At 37.8% G+C, this 27,610-nt stretch overlaps 2 protein-coding genes and 1 long non-coding RNA gene across 4 annotated transcripts; 1 reads left to right on the top strand and 2 right to left on the bottom strand.

Annotated features, from left to right (window-relative positions):
• Window positions 1-6: 6 nt before the first annotated feature.
• Window positions 7-27,257, bottom strand: LOC125562993 (glycine dehydrogenase (decarboxylating), mitochondrial-like; the record flags this gene model as incomplete). Its single annotated transcript, XM_048727481.1, has 22 exons — window positions 27,005-27,257; window positions 9,130-9,208; window positions 8,267-8,402; window positions 7,958-8,122; window positions 7,668-7,745; window positions 6,978-7,140; window positions 6,704-6,815; window positions 6,542-6,632; window positions 5,794-5,996; window positions 4,819-4,877; window positions 4,541-4,627; window positions 4,357-4,437; window positions 4,031-4,216; window positions 3,697-3,881; window positions 3,395-3,470; window positions 2,670-2,795; window positions 2,131-2,210; window positions 1,876-2,058; window positions 1,188-1,444; window positions 1,025-1,117; window positions 756-863; window positions 7-98 (listed from the first exon to the last, which is right to left on the bottom strand). Coding segments are annotated over exons 1-22 (2,646 nt in total), but the record flags the coding sequence as incomplete, so codon positions are not given.
• On the top strand, window positions 11,178-21,464 carry LOC116612212. Of its 2 annotated transcripts, XR_007312096.1 has the most exons (3): window positions 11,268-11,798; window positions 18,917-19,002; window positions 21,414-21,464. It is a non-coding gene; the product is annotated as an uncharacterized LOC116612212 (long non-coding RNA). The 2 variants fall into 2 exon arrangements; XR_007312094.1 differs by lacking the exon at window positions 21,414-21,464 and having other exon boundaries at window positions 11,178-11,798; window positions 18,917-19,887.
• On the bottom strand, window positions 23,274-25,142 carry LOC125568098. Its single transcript, XM_048729544.1, has one exon. The coding sequence runs from the start codon at window positions 24,560-24,562 to the stop codon at window positions 24,161-24,163; it is 402 nt and encodes a 133-aa protein (XP_048585501.1). The 5' UTR covers window positions 24,563-25,142; the 3' UTR covers window positions 23,274-24,160.
• Window positions 27,258-27,610: the final 353 nt, after the last annotated feature.

Genomic DNA, 27,610 nt, shown 5'->3' on the forward strand with positions numbered 1-27,610 from the left:
AAAACAGTTAAAAAACAATAGGATAAAGCCTACCTTTAGAGGGTTATTTTTAGGATCCCATACTCCGTCTTCAATGTTACGAATCTCCTCTCTTATACCTAAGGGTAAATATTGTAATTATAATTGATATTGAAGTGTGGATATTTTGATTTATTTATTTTCTTGAGAAAAAATTGTGAACTCGCCAGCTATGAGAGATTGTGTCTATCGGTATTGGACAAATCACCGAAGTTCGTTTTGAGAAACTTCTTTAATAATCGAAATAAAAATTGCTTCGGAACATAAATAGAGACATCGATGATAGCTTTATAACATTAAGGCCTTTCGCGGGTAATTGTGTTTAAAAATTCGCTCAAATCGTAACAATTCCATGGAAATATCGAAAAAAAATCGAGTGCCAATTTCTAACTTACTCTTCGACATTTCCAAGGAATCGATTAGGTGGTCCGCTTGTCATGTAAGACATCAAGTTGGACTGACCTCATATACGCACAATGGAGTGGTTTGCAACTACAGTTTTTTTCAGATTTTGTACCAAACCCACGTGCATCGCGCCTTGCCGATTAATAATATTATATATTTATTTTTGAATTTTAAAACTAGAAGCATTGGTAATGATATTCGCCAGAGATCAGATCGATTGCATGCTCTGAAGGGGATACTAAACGGGTTTCAATTTTAACGATTTTTTTAAAACAATTACCCGCGAGAGGCCTTAAACGAGTCGCAGAGTTGCACTAGAACAGCTCACTTACAGATGAGGGCATCACAAAGTCTGTCCAGCTCCGCTTTGCTCTCACTCTCGGTTGGTTCTATCATCAATGCAGTTGACACGGGCCACGAGACAGTTGGTGCATGGAAACCTAAATAATCAATGATTTTTTCTATTATGTGGAACAAAATAAAAGGGGGAGAAAGGCAAAGTATTTGCGAGGGAAATAGGTAAAAGGCGAGTACGTTAGCATTGAACAGGTTTGGGAGGAGTAATCGGGAGGGGTGCTTAGATTCACAACTGCTGACATACCATAATCCTGCAGCCTCTTGGCGATATCCATGGCTTCTACACCAGTTTTCTTGTAGTCTTTAGCGTCGAGGATGAACTCATGGGCACAGTAACCTGAAAATCGCAAATTTCAAAAACTCTTATATGACTTATGTGACCAATAATTCCAATGAATTTAACGTACCATCGCCAACAAATAACACAGCATAATAATCCTTCAGCCTGGCAGCCATGTAATTAGCATTGAGAATCGCGACCTCGGTTGCTTTGCGGAGTCCCTTGCCTCCCATAAGCTTGATGTAAGCCCAGGATATGGGCAAGATAGCACTAGAGCCATAAGGGGCCCCGGAGATTACTCCGAAAGGCTTGGCGCCAGCAGCGATGGTACTCTGGGGTGGAACGACAGGATGGGAGGGGAGATATGGGATGAGATGCTTCTTCCTGGAAACCATAAAATAGAATAATCAGAGGGTACATAAGGGGTAAATTTCCGAATATCATTGAGCGCTTTAATAATCCATCGGCAATTGCGCATGACAAAATAATTGAATAAAAGACAAAAAAAGCTTCCGCTTTCTTATAAAAGTAGCTTGCGGTTCTTATAACACAGCATTAGGAGTCATCAAAAAACAAGAAAATAATCTAAAAGGAAAAGGGAACAAAAAATCCAACGCGATCTACTCAAAAAAACAAAAGCAAAAATATGGGGGTTATGGAGAAGCCTGCTCTTATCTAATGCTCTTTTACTGCCTCCAACTATAATATTCATTTTTTCATCGGTTCATGGAACCTTCAAATATGGTAAAAAGAGGCCCTATTTGAGTAAAAATCGATAAAGAAGACAAAAGCTCAAAGCACGGTAGTACACGTACACTCCAATAGGTCCCATTCCCGGTCCACCACCTCCATGTGGGATGCAGAACGTCTTGTGCAAGTTACTGTGCATGACATCAGCGCCATAGTCCGCTGGACGACACAGGCCGACTTGCGCATTCAGATTTGCTCCATCCAAGTATACCTGGCCGCCATGGTAGTGAACAATGTCGCAGATATCCCTGCAAACAGATTATAAGATAAACGCTGGAAAAATTTAAGGTAAACCTAGACAACATAGTGTATAACTTTACCTGATTCCTGCTTCGAAGATTCCGTTCGTAGATGGATAAGTGACCATGATGCACGCTAACTCGTCACTAAACTTCTCAACCTTAAAAAAAAGGCAGAAAACATATCAGCATCAGCTTCGGAACTAATCAATTCGCGGGCTATTTTTCTGTGACCGCCAACAATGGGGGTTGAATACACCTATATTTATGGTGAAGTGTGCAGTTGGTTATGAGATTTTGAAATATTGACAGACAGTATACTTGGAAATGTTATATCCGACGGCATCGTTAGCCAAAATAATTAATGATTGGCGTTGAGACATATTTAGTCGATGCTAAAAATTTTCTCTTGGTGTGCATTTATAAACACAAATAAACCTATATTGCAACTCCTATAATGTTACGCTTCGAAGAGAAAATAAAAAAACAAGCATTGTTTTTTAGGCAAATCGATAAGTGGGTGTTTTTGTAGACTCATCAATTGGTGCACGTTTTCTGACAAATTGTTCCGTTAACATGTCTGTACGGGGCTCGAGGACTGAGCGGTCAGATGAACAAACCTGCTTCTTCAAATCCTCCATGTCTATATCTCCACTTTTCCCGACTTTGATCACTTGCACATTAAATCCAGCCATTTGTGCGCTTGCAGGATTGGTACCGTGAGCCGAGACTGGGATCAAACACACCTAAACACGAGATCACATTGCTACTTATTAATCGGTACGCCGCCGTCAATTACTTTGTATAAGAGATAACATGAGAAATATTGGTATGTCCTCAACAAGAGATGACAATCAGCAGAATGAAACAATTTACTTTTAAGCTGTCCTTGTCTTCTCTTAACAAATACGATATCATGAAGCATATGGCTTGGGTTTTAAATATGTATTTGCTCCTGTCTATTATTGTCAACGTACCCCTCGCCTAACCTTTCTGTGCCCTTTGTCAAGGTAGCCTATTGCATTACCTTTCTGTAATCCTGTCTATTATTGCTAAGGTACACCTTTTTTTAACTTTCTGTTCCCATGTCAATTATTGTCAAGGTATCCCTCGCTTTTCTTTTCTGTAATACTATCTATTATTGCTAAGGTACACCGTTTTTTAACTTTCTGTTCCCTTGTCAATTATTGTCAAGGTATCCATCGCTTTTCTTTTCTGTAATCCTGTCTATTATTGCCAAGGTACACCTTGTTTTACCTTTCTGTGCTCTTTCTGTCTATTTTTGCCAGGGTATCCCTCGCCTTACCTTTTCGGTCCATTATTATCAAGATACCCCTCTCCTTACCTTTCTGTGCCCCTGTCCATTATTTTCAAGGTACGCCTTGATAACGCGCAGCCCTGTATACTCTCCCTGGGCACCACTGAAACATTTAAATAAGAACCATTATTCCCCAGAACACTAGATTCTTTCTTTTCTTCAACTTCTTCTAACTTTCCTTTCTTAACTTTTAAACATTCACAGAAAATACATTCAAGCTCCCAACGTCTCAGCAGTATTGATTCTTGACAGCTAGTAATTTTGAACCTGGATGGCAAGGGAACGGCACTGTCCAATTCCTGCAGAATCTACAAAGAGTCAAAGCATACCTGTTTGGCTGGAAGCAGACGGCGTCAAAGCCTGTGATCTCGCAAAAGTCTTTCTCAAACTCATCATACAGTTGTAAGTATCCCTTTGCTTGTTGAATTGGAGCATAAGGATGAATGTCCGCAAAGCGAGGCCAAGTAATCGGCATCATCTCCGTTGTACTGTTCAGCTTCATTGTACAAGATCCCTGCATCAAACAACACCATGTTTCGGAAAATCTGAGGCATTTCAGGTATGGTGCATTGAATCAGCCTCCATGGGGAAGATCTTTTAACCTTAAGACGTTGCTTTTTTAAGGGTGCCAAGTCAAGACGCTTACTTTAATTTCCTACTTACTAGAGGTATCATTGAGTGGACGAGGGAGATGTCTTTGTTTTCCAGCAGCTTCATGTAACGCACAACGTTAGTTTCTGCATGATGTGTGTTGAAGACTGGATGGGTCAAGAAGCTGCTAAGCCTTTTAAAGGGGCTATTGAGTAGGCTTTTATGGGGAACTTCAGCTAAATGTGTACCGACTTCAGCCTGAAAAAAATGGATATAAACATGATAACACTTCTAATGACACTTTTGTCTCAAGTCAGACTGTGATTCAAATTATTTATAAAATGATTATTTCTAAGAAGAAATATTACCAATAGGTTATGCTATGTCCTAGAACTTACTGCTTTCGAATCACAGCCAAACACCCACAGTAAGTCATCTAGATCTTGCTCCTTTACCGTTTCATCCAATGAAACACCAACCTATCAGTACACAGCGGTTAAAATAATCATATTCTGATAACACTGGCTGGCCATAACTTCCAAGTGTAATGGCAAAAATACACTAAGATGTTGCTAAACTTACTTTATCATCGCTGTATTTTCTTAGGTTGATTTTTCGTTCTGCTGCCCTTGCTATCATGTCTGATACATTTCCTGTTTTACTTGTAACCTGAGAAATGATACAACTTTACAAATAATCTTATAGGGTATATCTTAAAACGAAGGGGATGAGAAGGAAGAATGTGGAGAGGCCGAGACTGGGCCTAAGTGTGTAAGCGACGATTTGAAATCCAAGCAAAAATTAAGTGAAGTGAAGCTATTTCCAATCCATGTGTAAATGGAAAACAAATTTCTACCTACCTTTAGAGTGTCAAAAAAGGGATGGGCCTCATCAACAGTGTGGCCTGCTTGCTTTATTCCTAGATGAGAAGAAAAATTTAAAAGATATCTCAAACTTAATCCCATACTTCAGTGTATGAACAGCCATTCCTTAGGAAAACATAAAAAAGTGTAATATTTGCACTAAAGATATGCACCCCGCCCAAGTCATTAAAAAAAATTAAAAAAAAGATTTAAATGTGTTGTTCTATAGAGAACAATTGATTTTTTTATAGGGAGCTTCTCCTTGTCCCTTTGAAAGCAATTACCTAGTTATTCTAACATTAACGACACAGAAAAAAGGGGCCCGTTATCTAAATGTGTTGAAATACCGTCAAACATCGTATTTTACCACAAAAATTCATGTGAAGGATGATCCTCTTTATAGATTTATATATTTTGAACCCGAAATTCACATGGCTTAAATATTAGAAAAGTTCTTGGGACCTCGCAGTCACCCGGGTAACTCTTTGGCTTCAGCAGAACTTCGGAAATAGCCCTATTGTGCGTAATTATTTGGAATACGAACCAAACTGTTCTAAAACATGAAAGCGGTCCTCCAAAAGGAAAACATGCGAAATTTTGAGCAAAAATGCAAAAAAAAAAAAAGGTTTTAGGGCCCGAGAATTCTCGGGCGTTTCGAGAAACGGGCGTCTAGTCTATTTACACCTATTGTTATATCTATAAGTATTCTTAAGAAAGGCCTGCCAGGTACGATTTCTTACGTCTTAAAATTAAGTAAGCCAATCAATGATTGCAATTCTCTAAATGTAACAGATTAATTTTTAAATTGTCATTTTTTTAAATTTAAAAATTAATCTGTTTGGTCAATGTAACACCTAGAAATGTGACTTTGTAGGAAGTCTTCCCACAAATTGTCTGGATAGTATAATCTGATTGGCTCAACATTGTTACTATATATTTCTGTGTCCCTGATGTAAACATGTAACAAATTACCTTCTGCTAGAAGAAGAGTGGCATTGTGTACCCGCAGGGCTATATTCCTGAGTCCCTTAGGACCATGGTACACTGCATACATTGCTGACATGTTAGCAAGAAGAGCCTGTGCTGTGCAGATGTTACTTGTGGCTTTATCTCTTTTGATGTGTTGCTCTCTTGTCTGGAGGGCCAGTCGATAGCATGGCTTGCCATGTGCATCCCTATGGCAAGCCAATTTTGAGTGTCGACAGGGACCATTTTAGCCAGAAGGAAGTTTAACACATAATTTTACATGTTCTACAGGTTATTCACAAAGAAATGGTATAGCTGGAATGACAATGATTGAATTATGTGACACCGATTTCGTTGTTCATGACCAAAATCCATTTCTTGTCTGGGAATACTAGTGTGAGTCAATCATGCCCCAAGACCAATCAATTCCCTTGTTGTGTGTAGTGAAATGGTTTATGACCCGACAGTGAAAACAAAAAAAGCCTTTGATTGGTTTAGACTTTGATTGACTACCATGCTATTTTCCAAACGAGGCCACGCAACAACAAGTTTGGCTATGAATAATGCTAATGATGGGGACGATGGACATGATTCTGACCAAAATGGAGGTGATGATATGATGGTGATGAAGGCAATAATAATGATAACGACCTAAAGGCAACTTTATTTCACATAGTATTGCACAAAAAATATGCGTTTTCCAAGTAAGGAAGAAGATGATTGTTTTTTAGCTTCAAAAAAGATACCTACGTACTTTGTAACCCCCACCATTCTACCAGGCATCATTCTCTTGAGATTTCCCATGTCACGAATTGCAAAGAACCCAGCATGTGGCCCTCCGTAACCTGATGGAAGCAGTATAAACACTATTCTATGGCAACAGTGCAATAATTGTCGAATGAAAGTACAACAATACCTAATGGAACTCCAAATCTCTGGGTGCTCCCAACAGCCACATCACAGCCAAACTCTCCAGGAGGCCTGAGAACTGTCAAAGCTAATAGATCTGTTGCACACACCGCAAGGGCCTGGGAACAATAGTACAACAGTTTTCTAAGCTATTGTAAGCAATAACCATTTAAAGGTGTGTACCATCAAAGTAATAAAGCAACTCATGAGTACAAAGACATTTTTTATTACAAACCAGACCACATCTGGTGTAAACTAACGTAAATAATAAGCATCTCTACCTTTGATTCGTGTGCCCTCTCGACAAGTCCAGAGAAGTCATCAATGGATCCGTTAGTGTCTGGGTACTGGAACAGTACACCACTGATGTTTTTGTTGGAGAAATCAAAACTGTTTTTGTCACCTATTATGATTTCTATACCATTACCTTCAGGGCCAAGGGTACTGAAAAAAAAAAACCATTAAAAATCAGACAATAAAAGAAAGCAAGCCTATGTGTGTGTTTCAGCTTGTTTTCTTACAAAAAAATGTCAATAATAATATTATTGTATATTATGGTGAGTTATGATGACAACTGTCCTTTGTTCTTAGTCAAAGATAACCATAGTCTCCCTCCCCTTCCCTTGAGCGGCTAAGCAGGCTAAGATAACCAAGACTTCAGGGTTGGCTAGAAAATTGGGACAGTAAAACATGAAAAAAATAATAAAAAGTAAAAAGCTTTTTTTTCTCAAGCTATAATTCAGCCAGCTTTTGACTGTTCTTAAGCTGGCTTATTTTGCTGACAGACTACACTTAGGATAATCCTGTAACTTTATGACACATTTGTTACAGTATGACTCAAAAGCAGTCATACTGTAACAAATAGTAGTAATCAGTGCGGTCATGGGGCTCCTATCAGCATTAAGTCAGTGTCATCAGAATTATTGAAGAGAAGAATAGAATGCAGAAGTGCCTTGCATCCTAATATTTACCTTGCCCTTGTCTGTACAACAGATATTAACTGGGGATGGCAATTACGATCCACAAAGAACTTGGCCCTCTTGTTGTATCTAGGATTGGATTACAATTGTAAATATACATGCATGTGAAGTCAAATTATGATAATCCAAACAAAATCAGGAGGGTTGAATACTTTTACAGATTAGAAACTGATGCAGATTGCTTTGTTGCCAAAAAATACTTTGCGGTGAACATAGCGAGACTGTGTTAGCAATCTTTAGACAATGCTGGTGCAGTTTCCACAAGAAGCCATGGAAATTACCTGTAACACAAAGCCATGGCTTCAGCTGCAGCAGTAGCTTCGTCTAGGAGAGATGCATTGGCGATATCCAGCCCAGTCAGGTCACTGACCATTGTCTGGAAATTGAGCAGAGATTCTAGACGTCCTTGTGCCAGTTCTGGCTGGTAGGGGGTATAGGGTGTGGTCCTGTATACAAAAGTTTTATTATTACTGACCATGTCATTCATGATTCCTTATAAAATATGTTAATTCTTCAGATGGCACTAATTTGGGAATTTTTGTTGCATTTAAAGCAATTCATAACCTCCAGAAAAATATATCCTCCCTTACCATCCAGGGTTCTCAAGGATGTTCCGTAAAATAGTTGTTGGGACATGGCAGCTGTAATAACCCATTCCAATGTATGATCGCCATATCTGGTTTCCCTTAGAGATTTGTCTTAGTCTGCTTAACAAATCAGGCTCACCTGTGACAAAAATAATGGTTAATACATTCTGCTAACCACCCATTTTTGTTTTTTTTATTTTTGGTTTTGGGTTTGCTTTTCTGAACATTAGCTTTCTAAAAAAAACATGATTCTAAACAGAAAATGTATACGATAACCATCCTGCTTAATATGATACTTGTACTCCATACTATCTTTAATAATTAATAATCTTTATTATAATTGCAGTTTTGTGGGCATAATTTGCCCCTATCCACCTTGTCTTCCCATTCAATTGTTAAAAACCTCTTACCCAATTCCACCCCCTTCAGGATGGCATACTGTTTTTGAGAAATTCTGTATTCAGTCCCTGGTTTCAACTTATTTAGACATTCAATCTAGATCAAGTAATCAAGTGGGGTGGGGTGGGGGTATTTAATTTATTAGACAGTGTACTAGATCAGAAAGAAGAAAAAAAGAGCACTTCATTAAAAAGTGATAAACCTTTTTTTCAATTGCCTGACTCTTTGATTATTTGAAAAAAATAGGCAGATAAGCTGATAACGGCAGCCCTGGATTCCGGCAAAAAAATGATAATTTGTATTAAATATTTGATGCTTGTGTGTAAACAACAAGAGTAGTTATGCAATCATCAACTTGTAGACTGTGTAATAATGAGGAAGCTGCTGTGAAAATTGTTTGAGCATAATTACCTCAAATATTTATACCTCCTCCAATATTTTTGTAGTTTTTGCAAGATAAGACTTACTGATTGCCTCAGAGAGCTGTAAATCTTCTCTGTATCGGATGGATGATGGCACAGTCTTCTCTATCAGTTCTTCCATATTCTAGAGATTAGTAAATAATGATAACTGCAAAAACCTTTAATAGCGGGAGAGGCCACGGGATACCGTTGAAAACATATAAGAAAGAGAACTCAAAGCATTGTTTTTTTTCATTAAGAATAATTGTACTAAGTAACAAACTTGACTGTACTTAAGGGTGCTGGGACATTTCTTGTTACCTGGCAATTCAGTTGTTAGGCACACCACAATCACCCGGGAACTTCACACTTTTAGGTGGGAAAATCAAATGGCGGGAAAACAATTTACGCAAGCACAACATTCCTTGCTTCGAAAACAAATGCCGAAACTGGTGATGGTGATGGTGCCTGACAACGTTATCAAAATTTAGAGATTCATAAACAATGATGCCATGCCTAAATTCATTCCATTTCACACTTGATTGGCGGATTTATAATGTCTTGAAGTTTTCCTAGCAACGGTCCTCGGAGAAATGTCCCAACACAATAACTTACTAAGCTTAAATTGTATGTACTCATCAAACTCTTAATTTCCGGGTTTATACCAATATATCAGTAGTTTAGGACTTGAAAACAAATCATACCAAGTTTTACCATACGATGGGTTTTTGTGGGGTTTTGCCGCCTTTTAACTTAAATGTAAATAATATCGCACTCTCGAACAAAAAGTCACCCAACTTTTTGAAAGCACTCAGGAATCATGAAGGGTACATTTTCTATTATTTTAGGGCCTTGTTTTACCCTTTTATCAGAGCAATATCATTATTTTTCTTATTCAATATAGTCATCTAAATATTTCCGGCATTCCGACATAGGTGTCAAATTGTATGTGTTAACACCCGCTGTTCTCACTGCGCGCGGGCTCGTTTTATGGAGTCAACTTGTGAAAAGAAAGAGCTGTTTTTAAACGCTTGTATTTTTGCCTGTTGTCAAATTTCGACATTTTTTCTGATATCATATGAAAACTCTTTACCTATTCTTCATATTGGGATAAGTAAATATTAAAAAAAAGGGGCTGGGATTTAATGCTAGGGGCAGTTTAAGTTGTACAAATCTTCAAATCTTTTGTCTAAATAAAATGGAGATATTATTGTCCTTTAAAAGTATTCAAATGACAAAAGTGGATTGAAAATCGCACACACTTCAAATTGAACGTTAGTCAGAGGGAAAAATAAAACTCATAACCGCCAATGAAAAAAGTAGGTTAGCTGGAGAAAATGATATATGCTATCGTCTGGCAACACTACCTCTAATCCCATAAACTTGAGCATATCTTTCTGTTCTCCCTCGCTTGGCCCAATATGTCTTGCCGTGAAAGCATCTGAAGGAGGTGCTAACTGCTTCATTTGAAACGATCCCGGAACAGAAGAGCAACATCTCGCGGAAACAAAACTTGGCACATAAGAAATCTTCAGAGGTCTGCTGTGTTGGCTCGATTGCACAATTCTTACAATCGAACTTCTAGCGTTGCTTGTTCGAACGCTTCTACCGGCGCGAAAAACCGCTCTGTACATGATTAAGGCAATTTGTGAAGCCTTTTGAACAACTTAAGTTGAAGTACGGTAAGTTTCGGTAGTAAAATGGACAGTATATTCGCCGTAGCTATGACCTGCCAGTAGATCGTGGCATGTCTATGACTTTAGTTTGCGTGGAAAGGGTGGAAAGACGTAGACCTCAGTTTACAAATATGGCGTGTTGCAAATATGGTAATGTACAACAATCACAAACTGGTTTTACTCTTGTTTTGTAAAATCGTCACCAGTTACAGCTTTCAACAATGGTGAAAACAAATTTTATGATGAATACACTTTTCTACCCCACTAAAATCAAAACATATCGTAAAACAAAGCCGGCTTTCATTTGGGATTTCTTTTCGACCGTCGGGAGTCCTGTGGCGCCTAAACAGTACGGAGAGCACTGGGTCGGCCAAGGGTTCGGCCGTACAGTCGATTGACAAAAGGTTGTTCTCAACCGGCTTCGCGACTACGCGACAAGCCCGCATGTAAGCATGGGTAAAAACCACTGAAGGGTCTAGCTGCATATATTAGCCACCGCATATACGGTAAGACTGTAAGACTGAAGTTATGCGTTGGCTAATATATGCAGCAAATCGCTTCAGTGCTTTTTACCCATGCTTACATGCGGGCTTGTCGCGTAGTCGCAAAGCCGGTTGATGGCAACCTTTTGTCAAACGACTGTGTGATTATCGATTAACACAGTCGTCCCGAGTTGCGCAATATTATACGCAAGAGTCTTTGCCCATTCAACTGGCGCATTTCAGCAATCTTCGATTGCCGCCATCTTGAATATTGAAATCTCACCTGAGAATCGCTTGTACTTGTGCAGTCAAAACGGCAAGTCTGGCTATTTTATTACTACAAATGGAATCAAGGTTTTGCTATCTATAATGCCATCGCTTAAAATCATTCTCAATTTGGAATTTAACCCCGTATTATTTCGTCTTGGAAAGATTTGCGATTCCACACGAGACGAGGCAGACTCGATTCTCCCAATACTACTACTACAACAACTACTACTACCATCAGATACAAGTACATGAAGACTGCTACAAGGCCTAAGTTAAAATGCTCTGGGTGCTTGGGAATGAACTAGAGGTAATCTTAATGCATATGCCTAATTACTTTGTCTACTCGAACCCTGAGGTTTGGATCACTTATATATCAATCTAGCAAAAGAAAGCATAGATAAACTTTCAAATTCTGAAAAGGGAATTTAATTTGATTGAAATTTGAATTTTCTACAGAACTTGAAAGTGAATAACTCCAAGTTTTGACGGGATAATCTAAAACAACATATTTTCCTTAAGGGCCTATGGTACTTATCTCGTTGCTACGAAACACTGTTGCTATGAAAGGGAAAAACGCTACATTAACCCATTGACTCCTGGCTTTTTTGGAGCTGAATTTACAAAAAACAGACTGAAAACAGATACCTCCCCCCTATTCTGAGTTTTATACAGCCCGTCAAAGTCAAACACAGCTGCACCTAGTCAGCGGTATCCAAGCTTTCCAACAGTGCTTTGCGGTCCCCACTTTTAATCCCTCGTCGATGTGCTGAAGCCAGCACAAGTTGATGGTTGCTTGTATTTTTCATCAAAAATACAGCTATGAGCATATTAGGAGAGTGTCTCAGGACATCATGAAGTCTTTTGGGGCATAATTGAGTGCTTTGCTTATGGATATTTGCAAGCAAAGGAGGATTCATGATGATTTTTTCTTGTTTGGCTTTGCCCGGATGAGAAAATAATTTTCTAATGAATCACCACAGCTCTCCTAAATGCTGTCTTTTCTGAAACCAAATTGATTCCAAAATTGTTTACACTGCTATTATGGGTCTGTGTGACCTAGAATTGATTTGTTTGGCTTTGGGGTGAAAAGACTTATAAAAAACCATCTGACTTTGGGGAGAGGAGTGTTGACTGGCCCTCCCCTCGTGAATTTTCCCCTGGATCTCCCAGAATGCTTTGCAATACGTAAACATATTTTTGTGGTTGTACAATCCTTCAAGGAATGGGCATTGTGTTTTGAGGCCAAGGAAATGTACCTGGAGGATCAGAATAAAGGTATCTATTTGTGTCTTGAGCTGTGTTTGCTGATCTCTCTCCCTTGTGTGGTATTTTGAGCGTTTTATTGAGAGGGGTGATTCTGCTTTTCTCTCCTTGTTCGATTTGAGATTTGTCAAAGAACCTGTGCTATTATTTGGCTTAAGAGTAGATGCCAACACCTTGGTTGGATGCATATCTGCAAGACCATTTATCCCTTAGACTGATGCCTGAGTATCTTCATCTTGTTGTGTTTATTTTTAATTTATGAATTTTTTGGGTACTTCCCAAAGCCGGTACAGGCCGGTTGAGGGGTCAATGTGTTTACCAACACACCCTAAAAATCATGCTTGCCTCACTGCCTGAGAACAATGCATTTTTCGCAAGCTTAGGTGCATACAACAGTGTAGGCAAATTCTGCTTGATATACAAACAAGCCTCCTTTAAGTTATGGCTGATATTCTAACAGATAATTCTTATGTTAAAACCATTAGGGAAACCACAGGGAGCCCAAATTCTATAAAAATATTTGCCTTTATAAATTCAAATCAGCAGTGTCAACCCACTTTTGGTACTTTTCCTGTATATTCACCGTCAAAGTAACCTTATCACAAAACCTTGCCTGAATCTGATGTTTTCTTGGGCATTTTTTTCTAAAAAAGCTATGCATATCATCCCTATCAATGAGTCCAGTCATGTCCAAGTAAAAAAAATTCTATTTTCTAGGTTAAAGATATTCACTTGCTAGAAATGGCATATATGTGATCCAATCCACTGGTGTATGTCACAGCACAAGTCTAAAAAGGTCTAGTTATTTTGATTAAAATCTAGGGGTGGTTGATTAACCCATTGACTCCTGGCTTTTTTGGAGCTGAATTTACAAAAAACAGACTGAAAACAGATACCTCCCCCCCTATTCTGAGTTTTATACAGCCCGTCAAAGTCAAACACAGCTGCACCTAGTCAGCGGTATCCAAGCTTTCCAACAGTGCTTTGCAGTCCCCACTTTTAATCCCTCGTCGATGTGCTGAAGCCAGCACAAGTTGATGGTTGCTTGTATTTTTCATCAAAAATACAGCTATGAGCATATTAGGGGAGTGTCTCAGGACATCATGAAGTCTTTTGGGGCATAATTGAGTGCTTTGCTTATGGATATTTGCAAGCAAAGGAGGATTCATGATGATTTTTTCTTGTTTGGCTTTGCCCGGATGAGAAAATAATTTTCTAATGAATCACCACAGCTCTCCTAAATGCTGTCTTTTCTGAAACCAAATTGATTCCAAAATTGTTTACACTGCTATTATGGGTCTGTGTGACCTAGAATTGATTTGTTTGGCTTTGGGGTGAAAAGACTTATAAAAACCATCTGACTTTGGGGAGAGGAGTGTTGACTGGCCCTCCCCTCGTGAATTTTCCCCTGGATCTCCCAGAATGCTTTGCAATACGTAAACATATTTTTGTGGTTGTACAATCCTTCAAGGAATGGGCATTGTGTTTTGAGGCCAAGGAAATGTACCTGGAGGATCAGAATAAAGGTATCTATTTGTGTCTTGAGCTGTGTTTGCTGATCTCTCTCCCTTGTGTGGTATTTTGAGCGTTTTATTGAGAGGGGTGATTCTGCTTTTCTCTCCTTGTTCGATTTGAGATTTGTCAAAGAACCTGTGCTATTATTTGGCTTAAGAGTAGATGCCAACACCTTGGTTTGATGCATATCTGCAAGACCATTTATCCCTTAGACTGATGCCTGAGTATCTTCATCTTGTTGTGTTTATTTTGAATTTATGAATTTTTGGGGTTGTGGGTACTTCCCAAAGCCGGTACAGGCCGGTTGAGGGGTCAATGTGTTAACTAGACTAAAATCGCCGTGCATCCTCCAACTTGATTCCGTGGCCTAGTGGTAAGCACCATTGACCCATAAGCAAGCGCTCCAGGTTCAATCCCTGGTCGAGTCCTTTATTTTATTCTATTTTCTTCGAAACTCCAGTTCTAACTTTCTTTTTTTTTCCCCAAGAGATTAAAATAAACTTTCGACATTTTGTAGAAGAAAATGCAATTTTTAATTGTTTTAGAAAATAAAAAATAGATGGCAAAAAAAACAAGATGGCGGCAATTTACCTGCAAAAGAAGCATGTTAATTTTGAACATTTTACAACAATTGATTTTTTTAACTGAAACCATTGATATTACTGTACAATACCTAACAGCTTGCGCATTAGATTTTTTGATTTTTGAAGAAATTAAAAAGTTATTACCAAATATGTGGTTTTCGAAGAACATAAAAATTGGCCATTTCTCACTGTATCAAAATTTCGCAAATTGGATGCGTGAAGTTTTAGAAAATAGTGATGTTAAAATATTTCTGCAAAAAATTGATTATAGATTTGAACAGTAGCTTCTCCAACATGTTTTTCTGTTCTAGGTCACGTGACCATGAGAGGGGTCAGATGATGTCATCACTTGTGTCACTTATGTCTAAAACACTTATATTGAAAGTTACAAGAGATTTGACAGAGAACTGAAGCTTTTTTAAAACAAAGAAATTTCCCTATCAACAGACTCAAAGGATAGTACCATAGGCCCTTATATCTGTTAAAATTCAGAGACGGCAATACATCAAAATATTGCCAAAGTATTTTATATTGCTTGCTACCCACAATGAAGCATTTAAGAATTTAAAGCAGAGAATAATATGCGAAAAAAGACTACCAGGTTGAGATTTAAAGATGACGGTAAAAATTGTAACCACAAAACAATCTTCAGCAATAACTAGAAGACATGAAGACAGGAACAAGTTTAGCGTGCACATATATTTTCTCATATAAATTGGTTGGCATCTCGACCTACGTCACAAATGGCCGGACCCAGGCCTTTCAGTTCACAGCCTATTTTCCAAAGGCTTACCAAAATACCTCAATATTACAGATTTGAGTTATTTGCTTGAACATAGGTTTTAAACAGGGTTTCTTGAATTACCCGCTTGTGTGGAAGCACATACAGTTATTTGGCTTTCTCCGTGTAATCCACAAATTTCGGCGTAATCCCTTGTAATTTGGCTAAATTTTGAAGGCCAATCATTTAATTACACAGCTGATGTGTTCTTTTAGGGTTCTTACCTCTATTTCTCGTGAAAAGACAGGTATTCTTTGTAAGAGTGCAATATTTCGAACTGAATTCCGAAAAAAAATAGGCGTTCTTTGTTAAACATAAAAAGGCCTGAGGAAATGAAAACTTGCCTTGCTTATAATTGTTTGTTTTCTGTGAAATATGTGCAATCCCGCATAATTTGGGGCATAATAGTTGATATTCCATGTAATTTAGCGCGTAATTCAGTAAATAATGTATTGCACAATCCCGCGAAATTTAGCACATAATCGTATATTTTCTGTGTAATTTAGTGCGTAATTTAGCAAAAATAATCCCGCCTAATTTTGAATTTTTTTAGAGTAATTCCAGAAGCCCTGTTTATAAGGTACAAATGTACCCCATACAATTTGGAAGATAAAAATATTAAGTATTGACCAAATCTATCAACTCTGAAAATTTATATGGACTTTAAGCCCCATGCAAACTGTGCCAGCATTACTGACGAGACGTTGGTCCAGCAATGCTGGCGCAGTTTGAACACCGTCTTGGGAGGCGCTGGCTGGTGCTGGCAAGTGTTGGCAAAATTGTGATTGAGTTCAAACGTTTGGCCAACACTTTGCATCTCCTTTGTCTCTTGGTCATTCAAGAATATCACAAGCTGGCACTGCACAAAAACCCAGCAATGCTGGGCTCATTTGCATTGTTTCCATAGAAAAAAAAACCTCGCATCTGAAAAATGCTGTCATTAAAAAAAATAAACGACTACCACAACCATAATTAAGGAAAACAATGCAAATTTTTGGTTGTGAAACCAAAATATGACTGAAATGTATCATGCAGAAATCACACGTGCTAGTTTCTAATCATCAGATTTCATTGCATTTTTTTTTTGTCATCTTAAAAATGACGACCGCTACAACATAAGGGGACAAAACAGACCCGGATTCCACCGGAATTCAGCGGAATCTCAGGATGCCTTTTGAAAGCACAAAAAAATTGATGGAGTCTTGGGTTGCCTTTGTTCCTGTCATGTATCAAACGCAAGTCAAGCATGAACTTTACCAACATGCTGGCCATGTGTTGGGTCAGTTTGCACACTGGCCTAGCAATGCTGGTGGGTGCTGGTACAGTTTGCACAGGGCTTTAAGTACTATTTAAAACATGAGAAGGGGTGTTTTCGCTGATATAAAATCCCGAGGGCGAAGCCAGAGCGATTTTAGATCCGCGAAAACACGATCTTTGTGTGTTTTGAATGGCTTAAAATTCTCATCAATATTCAATAGGCATGTTGATAAATCGCGGGGGAAAAACCCAATAGCTTATGAATTGTTATTTAAAAGACTACGGGAATTGGGTTAAAAAAGCAGGTAGAACAATAAACAAAACTAATGTCATTAGATCATGGGCAAACAGCACTCAGTTTTTCATAAACTGACTTGCTAGTGTAGCACTAGTCGAGGACAAAAACGTTGCATATTTGGAAACTGAAATCTTTAAAAAACAAGGCCAACGGCAAATACGAAACGCAGTCCAACTGGCTAAGCAAATTGACCCAAGGTTAGTACTGTTCATATGAAGTTGTCTGTGTTTATACTGTTTCATTCAGGTCTTAGATCATTCTGACTTTCTTTATTCTCAGGTTGAACATAATCATGTGAGTCAAAACTGGTCAAAGACAGCGTGACGACGGCTTAAAAAAGGAGGAAATAAGCAATTGTCTGAGCAAAATGAAGCTGCCATCTGGCAAAGGGACTCTTGGACTACCAAACAGCTAAGTCACTTTTAAACACTGTTTGATTATGGAGTCCGTTTATGAGACTGTATCAAAAACATACCATAAAAAGTAGATTGTAAACTATGCTATTTACTAGGAATAAAGTAGTTTACTGTTTGTGATCTTACGTATGTCGTTGTCTATTTGCCAAATCTACTGGATGCAACATTATATAAAACTTCATTACGTCATGAGGAGTTTATATAATCCTTCATGACGTCATGAGGGTTTTATATAATCCTTCATGACATCATGATGGCTTTATATAATGTTTCATGTTCCGTAGTCTGTCATTGTTTTGCTATTGTACCCCAATTAATTCCCAGGAGACGATTTCAATTTCCTCCCCGTGCTTTAGATTTGTTGGGTGTATTGCTAGATATAAAGCCTATTCACGTGTCTGAAGAACAACATCCGATTGATCAACATGCCTATTGAATATTGATGAGTGTTTTAAAGTAATATAACACTTGCCTTTCTCTGATTTTTTTCTTTTTCTTTTGTAAGATAAAACCTATTTTTCTTATTGAATGTCATTATATGTTTTTGCATGAAAAAACTGCAATAAAAAAAACTTGAGGATTGTGTTGTGTTGTGGTGGAGTTCAGTGTTTACGATACAAGTTATATTCTAAATTCAGTATGACAGTATAAATAGATCTTTGCATTTGCAAAAATAAATTAATAAATGCTATAACAATAAAAACAATTATACAGTACTGATATTACAATTTTGGTTGTAACAGAAAATTTACCCCTAAGAGATTAGCACATTGAGGGTGATCAAAGTAATTTTAAGATATAGAGATAACATTACAGAAAACACTTTTAAAGATTAAATATCTGAATTCTTATTACAGTTCCAGCTCTTAGTTCCTAGACTCTTTATGAAATATATCCTGATACATTTCAGGATTTCTATATAGCCCTCTCATTCATCACCAAATATTTGTCTAAACAATATGATAGCATATGATTGTTATTGACCAGCTGGGAGGTCCGTATCGTGAAATACCGTGACCGAGGTCTTGAAAATACTGACCAAGGCCTTTTATGGCGTTCCCTCCCCTATCTGGAAATCTGGTGTTTCTTACCTTTTTTACCCCAATCAGTGTTATAATATGGCATTTACACATTTTTACATATGCTTTTATCATTATTTATATGTTTTTTTTTAATGGTAGAAAAAAAAACAGGGGCTCAAACAAATTACAAATGTACATGCAATCCATAGGTATCCCAGTCAAACCTGCACGCAGGGTCTAGTTACCGAAGATGAGACCTGGCTATTGACAAAAACTTCTAATTCTTCAGCATATCCAAGCAAGAAAGGTGAAGTAAAAGCTAACAGCGGATTGAAGCCGGCAACAGATGTAACATAGGAAGAACAGCATCAGAAAGTAAGTGAATTTATGCAAATTACTCATGACTAAAACCAGTAAATCATCTCTGCTACTTGACAAGTCTGCGCTCTTCAATTGGAATCCTGTTAGTTATTAACCCATTGACTCCTGGCTATTTTCTAGCTGAATTTACAAAAAAAAAAACAGACCTAAAACAGATACCTCATCTATTAAGCCTGGCTGATTGTGTAATTTAGGAAAATATCCATACCCCCCACAGAGGGTTTGGCTCAAAGTCCCAGGAAATTTCAGGGGGTTTGGTAGTATAGTGCATTTCACCATTTCCAGGAGGTCAATTTTGCTCCAGGATCTCAAACAGCTACACAAATTCAATAGTTTGCAAAGATTGTTGCAGCTATGATGCTGGAGAAATTCACCTATAGCCTCTAATGATATGTTAACTGTACAGAAGTAGTAGTTTCCTGTTTAGTCCTTGTGTGCGAAAGTTGGTATTTCAGGATCACACAAAATGTACTCCACCCCTGAATATCTGTCACCATCAGCTGGTGCTCTGACTTCTGATTGGAAAATGCTTTAGCTTTCTGGCGTAATTCTGTATCCTCTTCCTGACAAAGAGAGCCATCATTGTTTATCAACTTCACGAAAGGGCTTTCAATGAAGGGCTTCGGTGTGGTGCACTCATTGCCTAAAGTTGAATAAAAAACTTTGTTGTAACTAAAAGTCTGGCCAAACTCCAGTGATGGTGCCTCCAAATCTATGGACTGTGCAAAGTTCTCTGCCAGTGCATTTAGTTGCACTGACTTTCTTGTGTGATACGTCATAGTCTGACTCGTTCGAGCATTGGTCAGACATGGGGTTCGTCCGATTTGGCTCTAATTTGGCATGCAGGCTTCTTTTGGGTCCTCTAGTACGGATTTGCATTAAAAAATGAAAAAAAAATGTCTTTGTAAGATTAATCCCCTGCGCCATTTTGCCTTTTTGGGGCGAAAAAACGGATGTGGTGCGTGTCTGAAAATGTGTGTTTTTACTAGGGCGCTAACAGCCTTGTTGTTAAACTAAACCAGTTATATTTGGTATATTTGAAATTATCTTTATCCCCTCTATGAAATAAAGTAAAAATGTTTTGAAAATATTAAATCAGTTTAAAAATATACTCTTCCAAGTACAGCTTTGTTTCAACCTCTGGATTTTGATGCTCTCTTTTAGAGGCCTCTATATTCGATGATATATGGATTAAGAACAAAAAACTAATTTTGAATATTGATATATGCATGAGTGAATTGTGACAAAAATATTTAGCTGGCTTTTTGCAATGCAACCCTTCACGATTGTTTTGAAAACGACTGAAAAACTACATTTTTAGTCGAAGTATGGTGTTAGACAGTAACGTATTGTTCGTATTTCTTTGGTAATACAGGGTGTCTAATTTGACTTTTTCACAGATGTAACAATGTAAAAAAGACTCAAAGCGCTTTTGCGAAGTCAAGTAGAGTAAAGCCAAAGCATCGGTTTTTAACAAAGTTATTTGGACCTAGTAAGGGTTCAAGCTCAAACAAATATTATCGTTATAGCGGAGCCAGCGCGGAGCTCCATAGGTATAGAAATATGGTATAACTATGCGACTTGGTTTTGTGGTCATTGCGCGGGTACCCTGTGGTGTCACTCACCAGCCAGCCAGCCAGTCAGTCAGCCGCGCAACTCCCAGGCCTCACTCGGCCCCATAATGGCGGCTAAATACAAGCACTGAGCAAGGGAAAAGTTCTTGTCATGCGTTGATTATTTCTTTTTGCCTCAAATTTTGTGACTTAAGGATAAAGTCAACTAGAGGAGATCTACCAACATTCATTCACGCCAAGATTTATGTAAGGATATGTCTGGTTTTTGCTAGTAAATTTAAGTAAGTAATAGTTCACATTAAAAAGCGAACAAAACCACAAAAAAAGCGACAAAATGCAAGGTGAGTTTCAGACGACGATTTCTTTTGTCTATTGAGGATATGACAGTTATTTGGATTTTTGTTGTCTTTTTTGTTTGCTTTGAGAATGAGCATAACACCTTTTGTTTTGACATTCTTTGTTCTATCTTTATTCTTGATTCTGTTGAAATATTTCATAAAGGCTAACCAATATCGTGTTGCATTTGTCATATACTGGTAAAGAAGACCGTTCTTGTCTTTATATCCTGTGCTCTTAGTCCTAAGAAGATACATATCCTTAGAACAGTTAGAAGATACAGCAACTTTTTCAACTTACAAGAGAAATTTTCCTTACCAAGGATAAAAACAAAACAAAATTCAACCCCTGTTGCCAATATGTATTGTTATTGTCTGCATCTTACACCTCATGTGTTTATTATTATTTTTTCAAATATTTGTGGAAATTAGTCAGATTATAAATGTCTTGATGAAAAGATTGTTTTGAAAAAAATGTTACTCTTTTATGAACCAGGGACTACCTAAGGGCCAAGATGAATGCTAAAGACTGGAAGACATGAGAATTGAAAACCATGTCTTGAAAGACATGTCTGAAAGACAGTAGGGAGTTCTTATTCACTAGTCATTAGATACCCCCACACACATGGTCCCAGGAAAGGGTGGGGGATTAGACTTTAATAAAAGCCTGTTTCCAAGTTAAGAGTCAAAAACAGTCAATACCACCACCCCTCTTGATATATTCTGGTTAAAAAGTGATCTAAAACCCCACATTAACCACTGACTTCCCCAGGACCATAAGGGAGGGGGCTCAAATGACTAAGGCATTACTATGTGATTCAGCAGTACACACTCAATAGGTTTTTTTAGAACAAGATACTTATATTATATAAAACTAAAAACATAATTTTGCTTTTTAAATAATAAATCTGTAACGAAAACAGTTTTCTATTAACCTAAAGATAATGGGAAAGGGGATTTTAGGAAAGTACTGAAAATAATTATCACATTGTTATATTTTCTTTTCAAACATTTAAAGAAGAGTCATATTTCTTCCTTTCCTTCTGCCTGTTGACTATTTTTATGCAATTGATGCTCTTTGCTATTTCCCCTCTACACCAAAAATAAATTAATAAACAGATTTTATTTTTAAATTAGATATTTTCATTTAGTACTCCCACTTATATATTCTTTTTAGGATCTCCTTTCCTTTTCCATTACATTAATTTTAAAGGTTTAGATTTATTTCATTGGAATGGTTGGATCCAGGGTTTCTAAAAACACCAAAATATAATGCATTACTGGATGTATATTTGTAGATATTAATTCCCATGGGGATGGAAAATCACCACTTAAAATGGTACATTAAAACTTCAGTATTGCATCTTATCTAAAATTGTGTCTGACACTATATTCTATCTTTGAAATCCTGTTTCATCCATTTCTTGTTCTTTGCAAGGACAAAGCTTGTCAGAATGTAGCTTTACAAATGTACATTAATAAAACTTTTTATTATGGAAAGGGTTTTTAAGGGCAAGATACTTAAACTTTATAACACTAGCAACAACCTTGTTCTTTTTCAATAATAGAATTCTGTTCACATAGCTTGGATAGCATAGACATGGCCTGTGGTGATGAAAGGGTTAAGATAATGGGAAAGGGGAAATGTCAAGAAATGCTCAATCAAATTGTTTTCATTACTGTTATATTTTTTTCAACAAACCTTTCAAGTTGAGTCAATTCCCTTTATATATCCTCCCCCGTCGACTATTTTTTAGTCAATTGATATTCTTTCCTTCCTCTCTACCCCAAACATAGATCAATGAAAGGGTTTGGTTTGAAATTAGAAGTTAGCATTTTAGCACTGTCAATGATGCCTTAGATGTTTTTTTTTTAGGATTTGCTTCCAAAATCAATCTGTTTTTTCTTCATTGCATTCATTTTGGAGTAGGCCACCAACAACAAGGCCACTATATGGTAAATGGTGGGTGCACCAATATGTAATGCATGAAAGGAGATATATTTTTGGATTTTAATTTCCAGACATTTTTCTGAATATTCGGTCCGATGAAGGAGATAATCGCCACTAAATCAATACATAAAAATTACAGTATGGCATCTAAACAGTCTAAATATATTATTTCAAATCTGTGGAATGCTGTTACATCCATGACCTATTCTGCACAAGGGCGAAGCTTGTCGGAGTATTCTTTTGATTAAAAAAATATATTTATAAACTTCTATGATGGGACATAAGAATTTACCATTAGACTGTTGACAACTTTGACAGCCATATTCACACCAGGAATTGTGTTTGTTAACCTTGATGTACTGCATAATTTAAATTATTGAATAAGGCCTGGATCCATTTGGTTGGTACAATAAATAAATCTCAGTAAAGAGCAGGATCCTAGATCCCCCCAAAATACCTCAATCAGTCAACACAGAAGGTGTTCAATGCTGGCTCCGCTTTTAGGCAGTGCCTAAATCTATATTATATTATGTGTCCGATATAAGTCTAGATCTCTTTGAAACTCTCGTTTTGAGTTGAATTGTCTTATGAATTATATAATCCGCTTATATAGCCGAACAGTTTTTCACTTCTCAATCTTCATCCGCGTAGATGATTCTTCCGTCCCAAAACGTGGTAAAAAATAGTTGTGATAAATCTATAGTTGATTTGCTTATTTGCGATTTTCGCTTTTAATCTTGCAGTCTCATTTTAATTAAGCATCTTTAAAAATCATTTAAAATGTTTCTTTTCTCAAAATGCGGTAAGCTTGTGAGATTATTTTGACTAAATGTCATAAGTCTAGACACGAACAATGATAGAGTAAGTGAAGCGTAAAATCTACTTATACAGGGTTCGTACGCTTTTGAAAGAAAAATAATCCAGGACTTTCCAAGGACTGTTTTATAAAAATTCAAGGACTCCCAAATAAACGTTTGAATTAAAAAAGGTAACTACAAGTACACACACCATGTGTCATTTTTTATTTCTTGACGTATACGCGTTTGTTTCCCTGAGCCGTTCAGTTTCTTTCCTAAAGCGCTCGCCTGCCTTCATCTCAACTAAAACCAGAAACATCGCCACAGAAAGCCAGGCCGGGCGATTACCATAGGGAACACAGGTCAAGAATGTCAAACAATGGTTTGACAGATGAAAGCCCAAAACAAGGGATGTTTTGAAAACGTGTGCCCCGGTACAAATGATTTTAGCCGCGAGAAAAGCTCAGACTATTTGGTATCAAATTGGTTGCTCTTTTAGATTTCGGCCTTGAGAGTGAGATCTGCAAGTTCATCTTCAACGTCCTTTAATGCCTTCTGCTTTTCTTTCGCGCATTTTCTGAGGGCATTAGACTTTGTAAGCAGAAAAAGCTGAGCCGTTTCTTCTGCCTCATTTGCAAATTTGTCGGTATCAAACTGCAGCGATGCAATTTCGCAGGACAGCCGCATTCTTTTCTCCTCTAAATCCTCTTCTCTTTCTTTGCATTTTCGCTTGCGGTTTTCTTGGATGGTTTTCGCCTGGGCCTTTCTCTGCTCGTCGAGATATTCAACATAACGCCGTCTTCCTTGACTTGCGGCGTCCAACAGCTGCTTACTAACCTCGAGCTTCTTCAGGCCTCCGATGTGCGTGATGCGATCATGGATGACTCGCTCCACCATCACTTGGCGATTAACTGAAAAACCTCGTTCCACGGTAGCTTGACCATGTGATAAAACCAGAAGTACTTTGACAAGCTTCCAAAGCTTAGCTAGCGAACTCTGGGAAGCAATGTGCTGTGCAAGGAAGGTATCCAATCTGTCTTCCACAAAATTAAACTTCAGAAAGACTTTTTTCTGGGCCAGAACTGCCTTGTCTGCAAAGTCAGTTTACTGGTGAACATAGGCACCGCAGTCTCGCATCTGCACTCGCTTGTATTCGACCATCTTCTTCAGTACGACCTTGAACTTCGAGACCCTTTTTACCACCCAAAAACAGAGATCGATCGAGACCAGTTCAATCAGTTCTGTAACTATACAGTTCATATGAAAACCGCTCTATGCAGTACGAGCTCTAAATCCACTGATGCCATTGGCAAATGTTGCTAGTTATATTGTTATACGGAAAATTAACCATTGTTTTGTAAGAAAACCAATGGACCCAGCTTTTGTTTGTAGCTCTATGCAGCGTTTTAGGCCTTGACTTTGACTCCTAAAGAGGTCCCGTAGTAAAAAAACTGCATAAAAAGAAAATAATAAGAATGCTAGATTCCTACCTGAAGCTCGCTGACTTTCTTGTCTAACAAAAGCTTTCTAATCTTGGCCTGCGCTACAAATCCGACATCAACCTTCTTGGCATCTAGATAATTCTCCTTGTTTGACAAGTCAAACTTGGCAAGCTTTAAAGGTGAGTTTGCTTGTTGTAGTACGTCAGGCTTGATAAACCGCTTCATGAGACTTTGAATGACTTTCTGCAGCCTGCTCACCAAAAATGGAAGTATTGGATTGTCGTATTGGAATGCGGTCAAAAATGGTTGAAGCTTGCTCGCAACGGATTCAAATGCGGCCACCTTGGCTGGGACCAGTATATCCTTCGTGGCGTCTCTCACAATTTTGAAAGACTTCGAAGTGGGAGTCGTGAATTTCTTCTGCGATAGCACTGCTTGGACATATGTCTTGATATTATCCCAAATTTCTTGAGCTCTTACTGCAACTGGGACGTTTTCCAGCCACCTATGCTTGCAGAACTTCAAAGGGTAAGTGCTGCTACCTGTTATTTCTACGAAATCTTCTTGTCTAGCTGGGGAGTCGACGAAAAGCCAGTAGATTGAAGACAGTAGCTCCTCTATATTCCACTGGGATGCCTTTGCACCTGTCTTAAAGGCATTATGGACGACATGTAAACCACAGGACCCAACATTTATCAGAAGCGGTGCATCTTCGTCTGCCTCAAGGCGCTTCTCTTCTAGCAGATAAAGAAATTTCCAATTTACATCGGGGCCATCCATGGAAAGTTGTGATATCTTTAAAAAGTCAATGTCATTACTTTTTAGGCCATCTGTCATTACTCGGAGCATATCTTCGGCCGTTGCGTGGCCCATGAACAAAGAAGTAACATATCTAGTTGTCACGCTTGACGATAAGTCGTCCCAGTACCTTACATGTATGTCCATTTGCTTCGATTGAGTCGTTTTGTTGTGGGACTCATCAAAAAGTACAACAAACTCGTCAAGCTTCTGTATGCGCCCTTGCAATTCTCGCTTAAAAAACTCAGCTATACCAAAGCAGGCCATGTAAGCGCATTTCTTTTCTCCACTTATCAGCAACTGTGCTATCGGGAAACATTAGTTTCTGCTCTAAGAACGTCATTCTCGGAACTGTAGGATTTTAGAACTTCTTGACGTTTCGATGTTTCTTGATTTTTTGCATCTCTTTGCTTACTTGCGGTTTCCAGGAAATTCTTGACACATTGGGAATCATTGTTGCCAGTAATTATAGAAAGCATATATATTTTTTTCAACTTCGAATCGTTGGGAAAATCGTTAAGTGCTCAGGAAGTGTTGCGCTATATTAGCATATATCATTAATATTATAAAAATTATTACCTGATACGCGTGCCTTTTTCATGAAATAAAATGCGATGCAACATGGGAACAAATAAAGTCACAAAATTTTAATCATTGACTTTATTGCCATATTTAGCGCACCGCTTTTACGAAAGCTTAATTCAATGCGTGTGTAATTGAGAATGCCTATAAACCAATGTCTAAACTTCAGTAAATATTTTTAGCTGTACCTGTTACGTATGTCTAGGAGTTGCTCTAATTCCTTTTCAAGAAGATCAAAATGAGTTAATAACTCTTTAGTTTTTCTCTCTGTGTTTCTGTAGCTTTCCAACAAACACCGGAATTCTGAAACGAAACCTCTGTCAAATTGTTGTTGTCCGTTTTTAAATTTTGGATAAGATCGTCACCAAGTTATTTCGGAATTCTTTTAAATCTTCTAATGAATTAAGACGTTCGTCTCTGATGAAACCTAAGTATATCAGATCACAGGAAACCCGTGGCACAATATAAGCACATAACGAATAACGGTATTATCAATAACAGTAAAAATATAATTTACCTGCATTTTGGTGTTTCTTCGACTTCATATGACTCCTTAGTGCTGAAACTCCCATATTTTGAATCCCGAACGTTTTTATTCAAAACTTGCATTTTGCTTCAGTGTCGTTACTGCCTCGTCCGATCCACTTTGAAAACTCGGGATCTAGTAGCCACTTGTCTTGAAATTTACATTTCCCGGCCATTTTCTCGGTTATTTAATACTCGAACATAATTAATATTTGGACAACAATATCATGGAACCATTGATGAAGAACGGAGGCAGAAAATGTTTGTAGCGAGCGAATGCTAAGCTCACTTATTTTCCTGCTCAAAAACGAGAGGCGGCCTGCATTTGTTACCTTATAATTTGTGAAAACTCGAGTAACATTAAAAATAAACCGAAAATAAACCACACAGAAACAAACATGGCGGTCAACACGTTTTCTTCTTCTTCTACACACACTGCATTATGGGTAATACAATATTTTTCTATGGGGGGGTGGGCAAGTGCTTAATTCCATGGGTAACACACTTCCCCCCTGAAAAGATGTCGTCCTCGACATTTAAGTTACTAGTATGTTTCAATACTACAATGCAACTGAGGAAAAAAAATCTGACTACTCTA

This window comes from Nematostella vectensis, chromosome 1 (assembly GCF_932526225.1).
Source record: "Nematostella vectensis chromosome 1, jaNemVect1.1, whole genome shotgun sequence".
NCBI lineage: Eukaryota > Metazoa > Cnidaria > Anthozoa > Actiniaria > Edwardsiidae > Nematostella > Nematostella vectensis.

What these genes read in the sequence shown, in the direction of transcription:
- LOC125568098 (XM_048729544.1), bottom strand. Translation starts at nt 24,562, where the DNA reads ATGGTGGAGCGAGTCATCCATGATCGCATCACGCACATCGGAGGCCTG.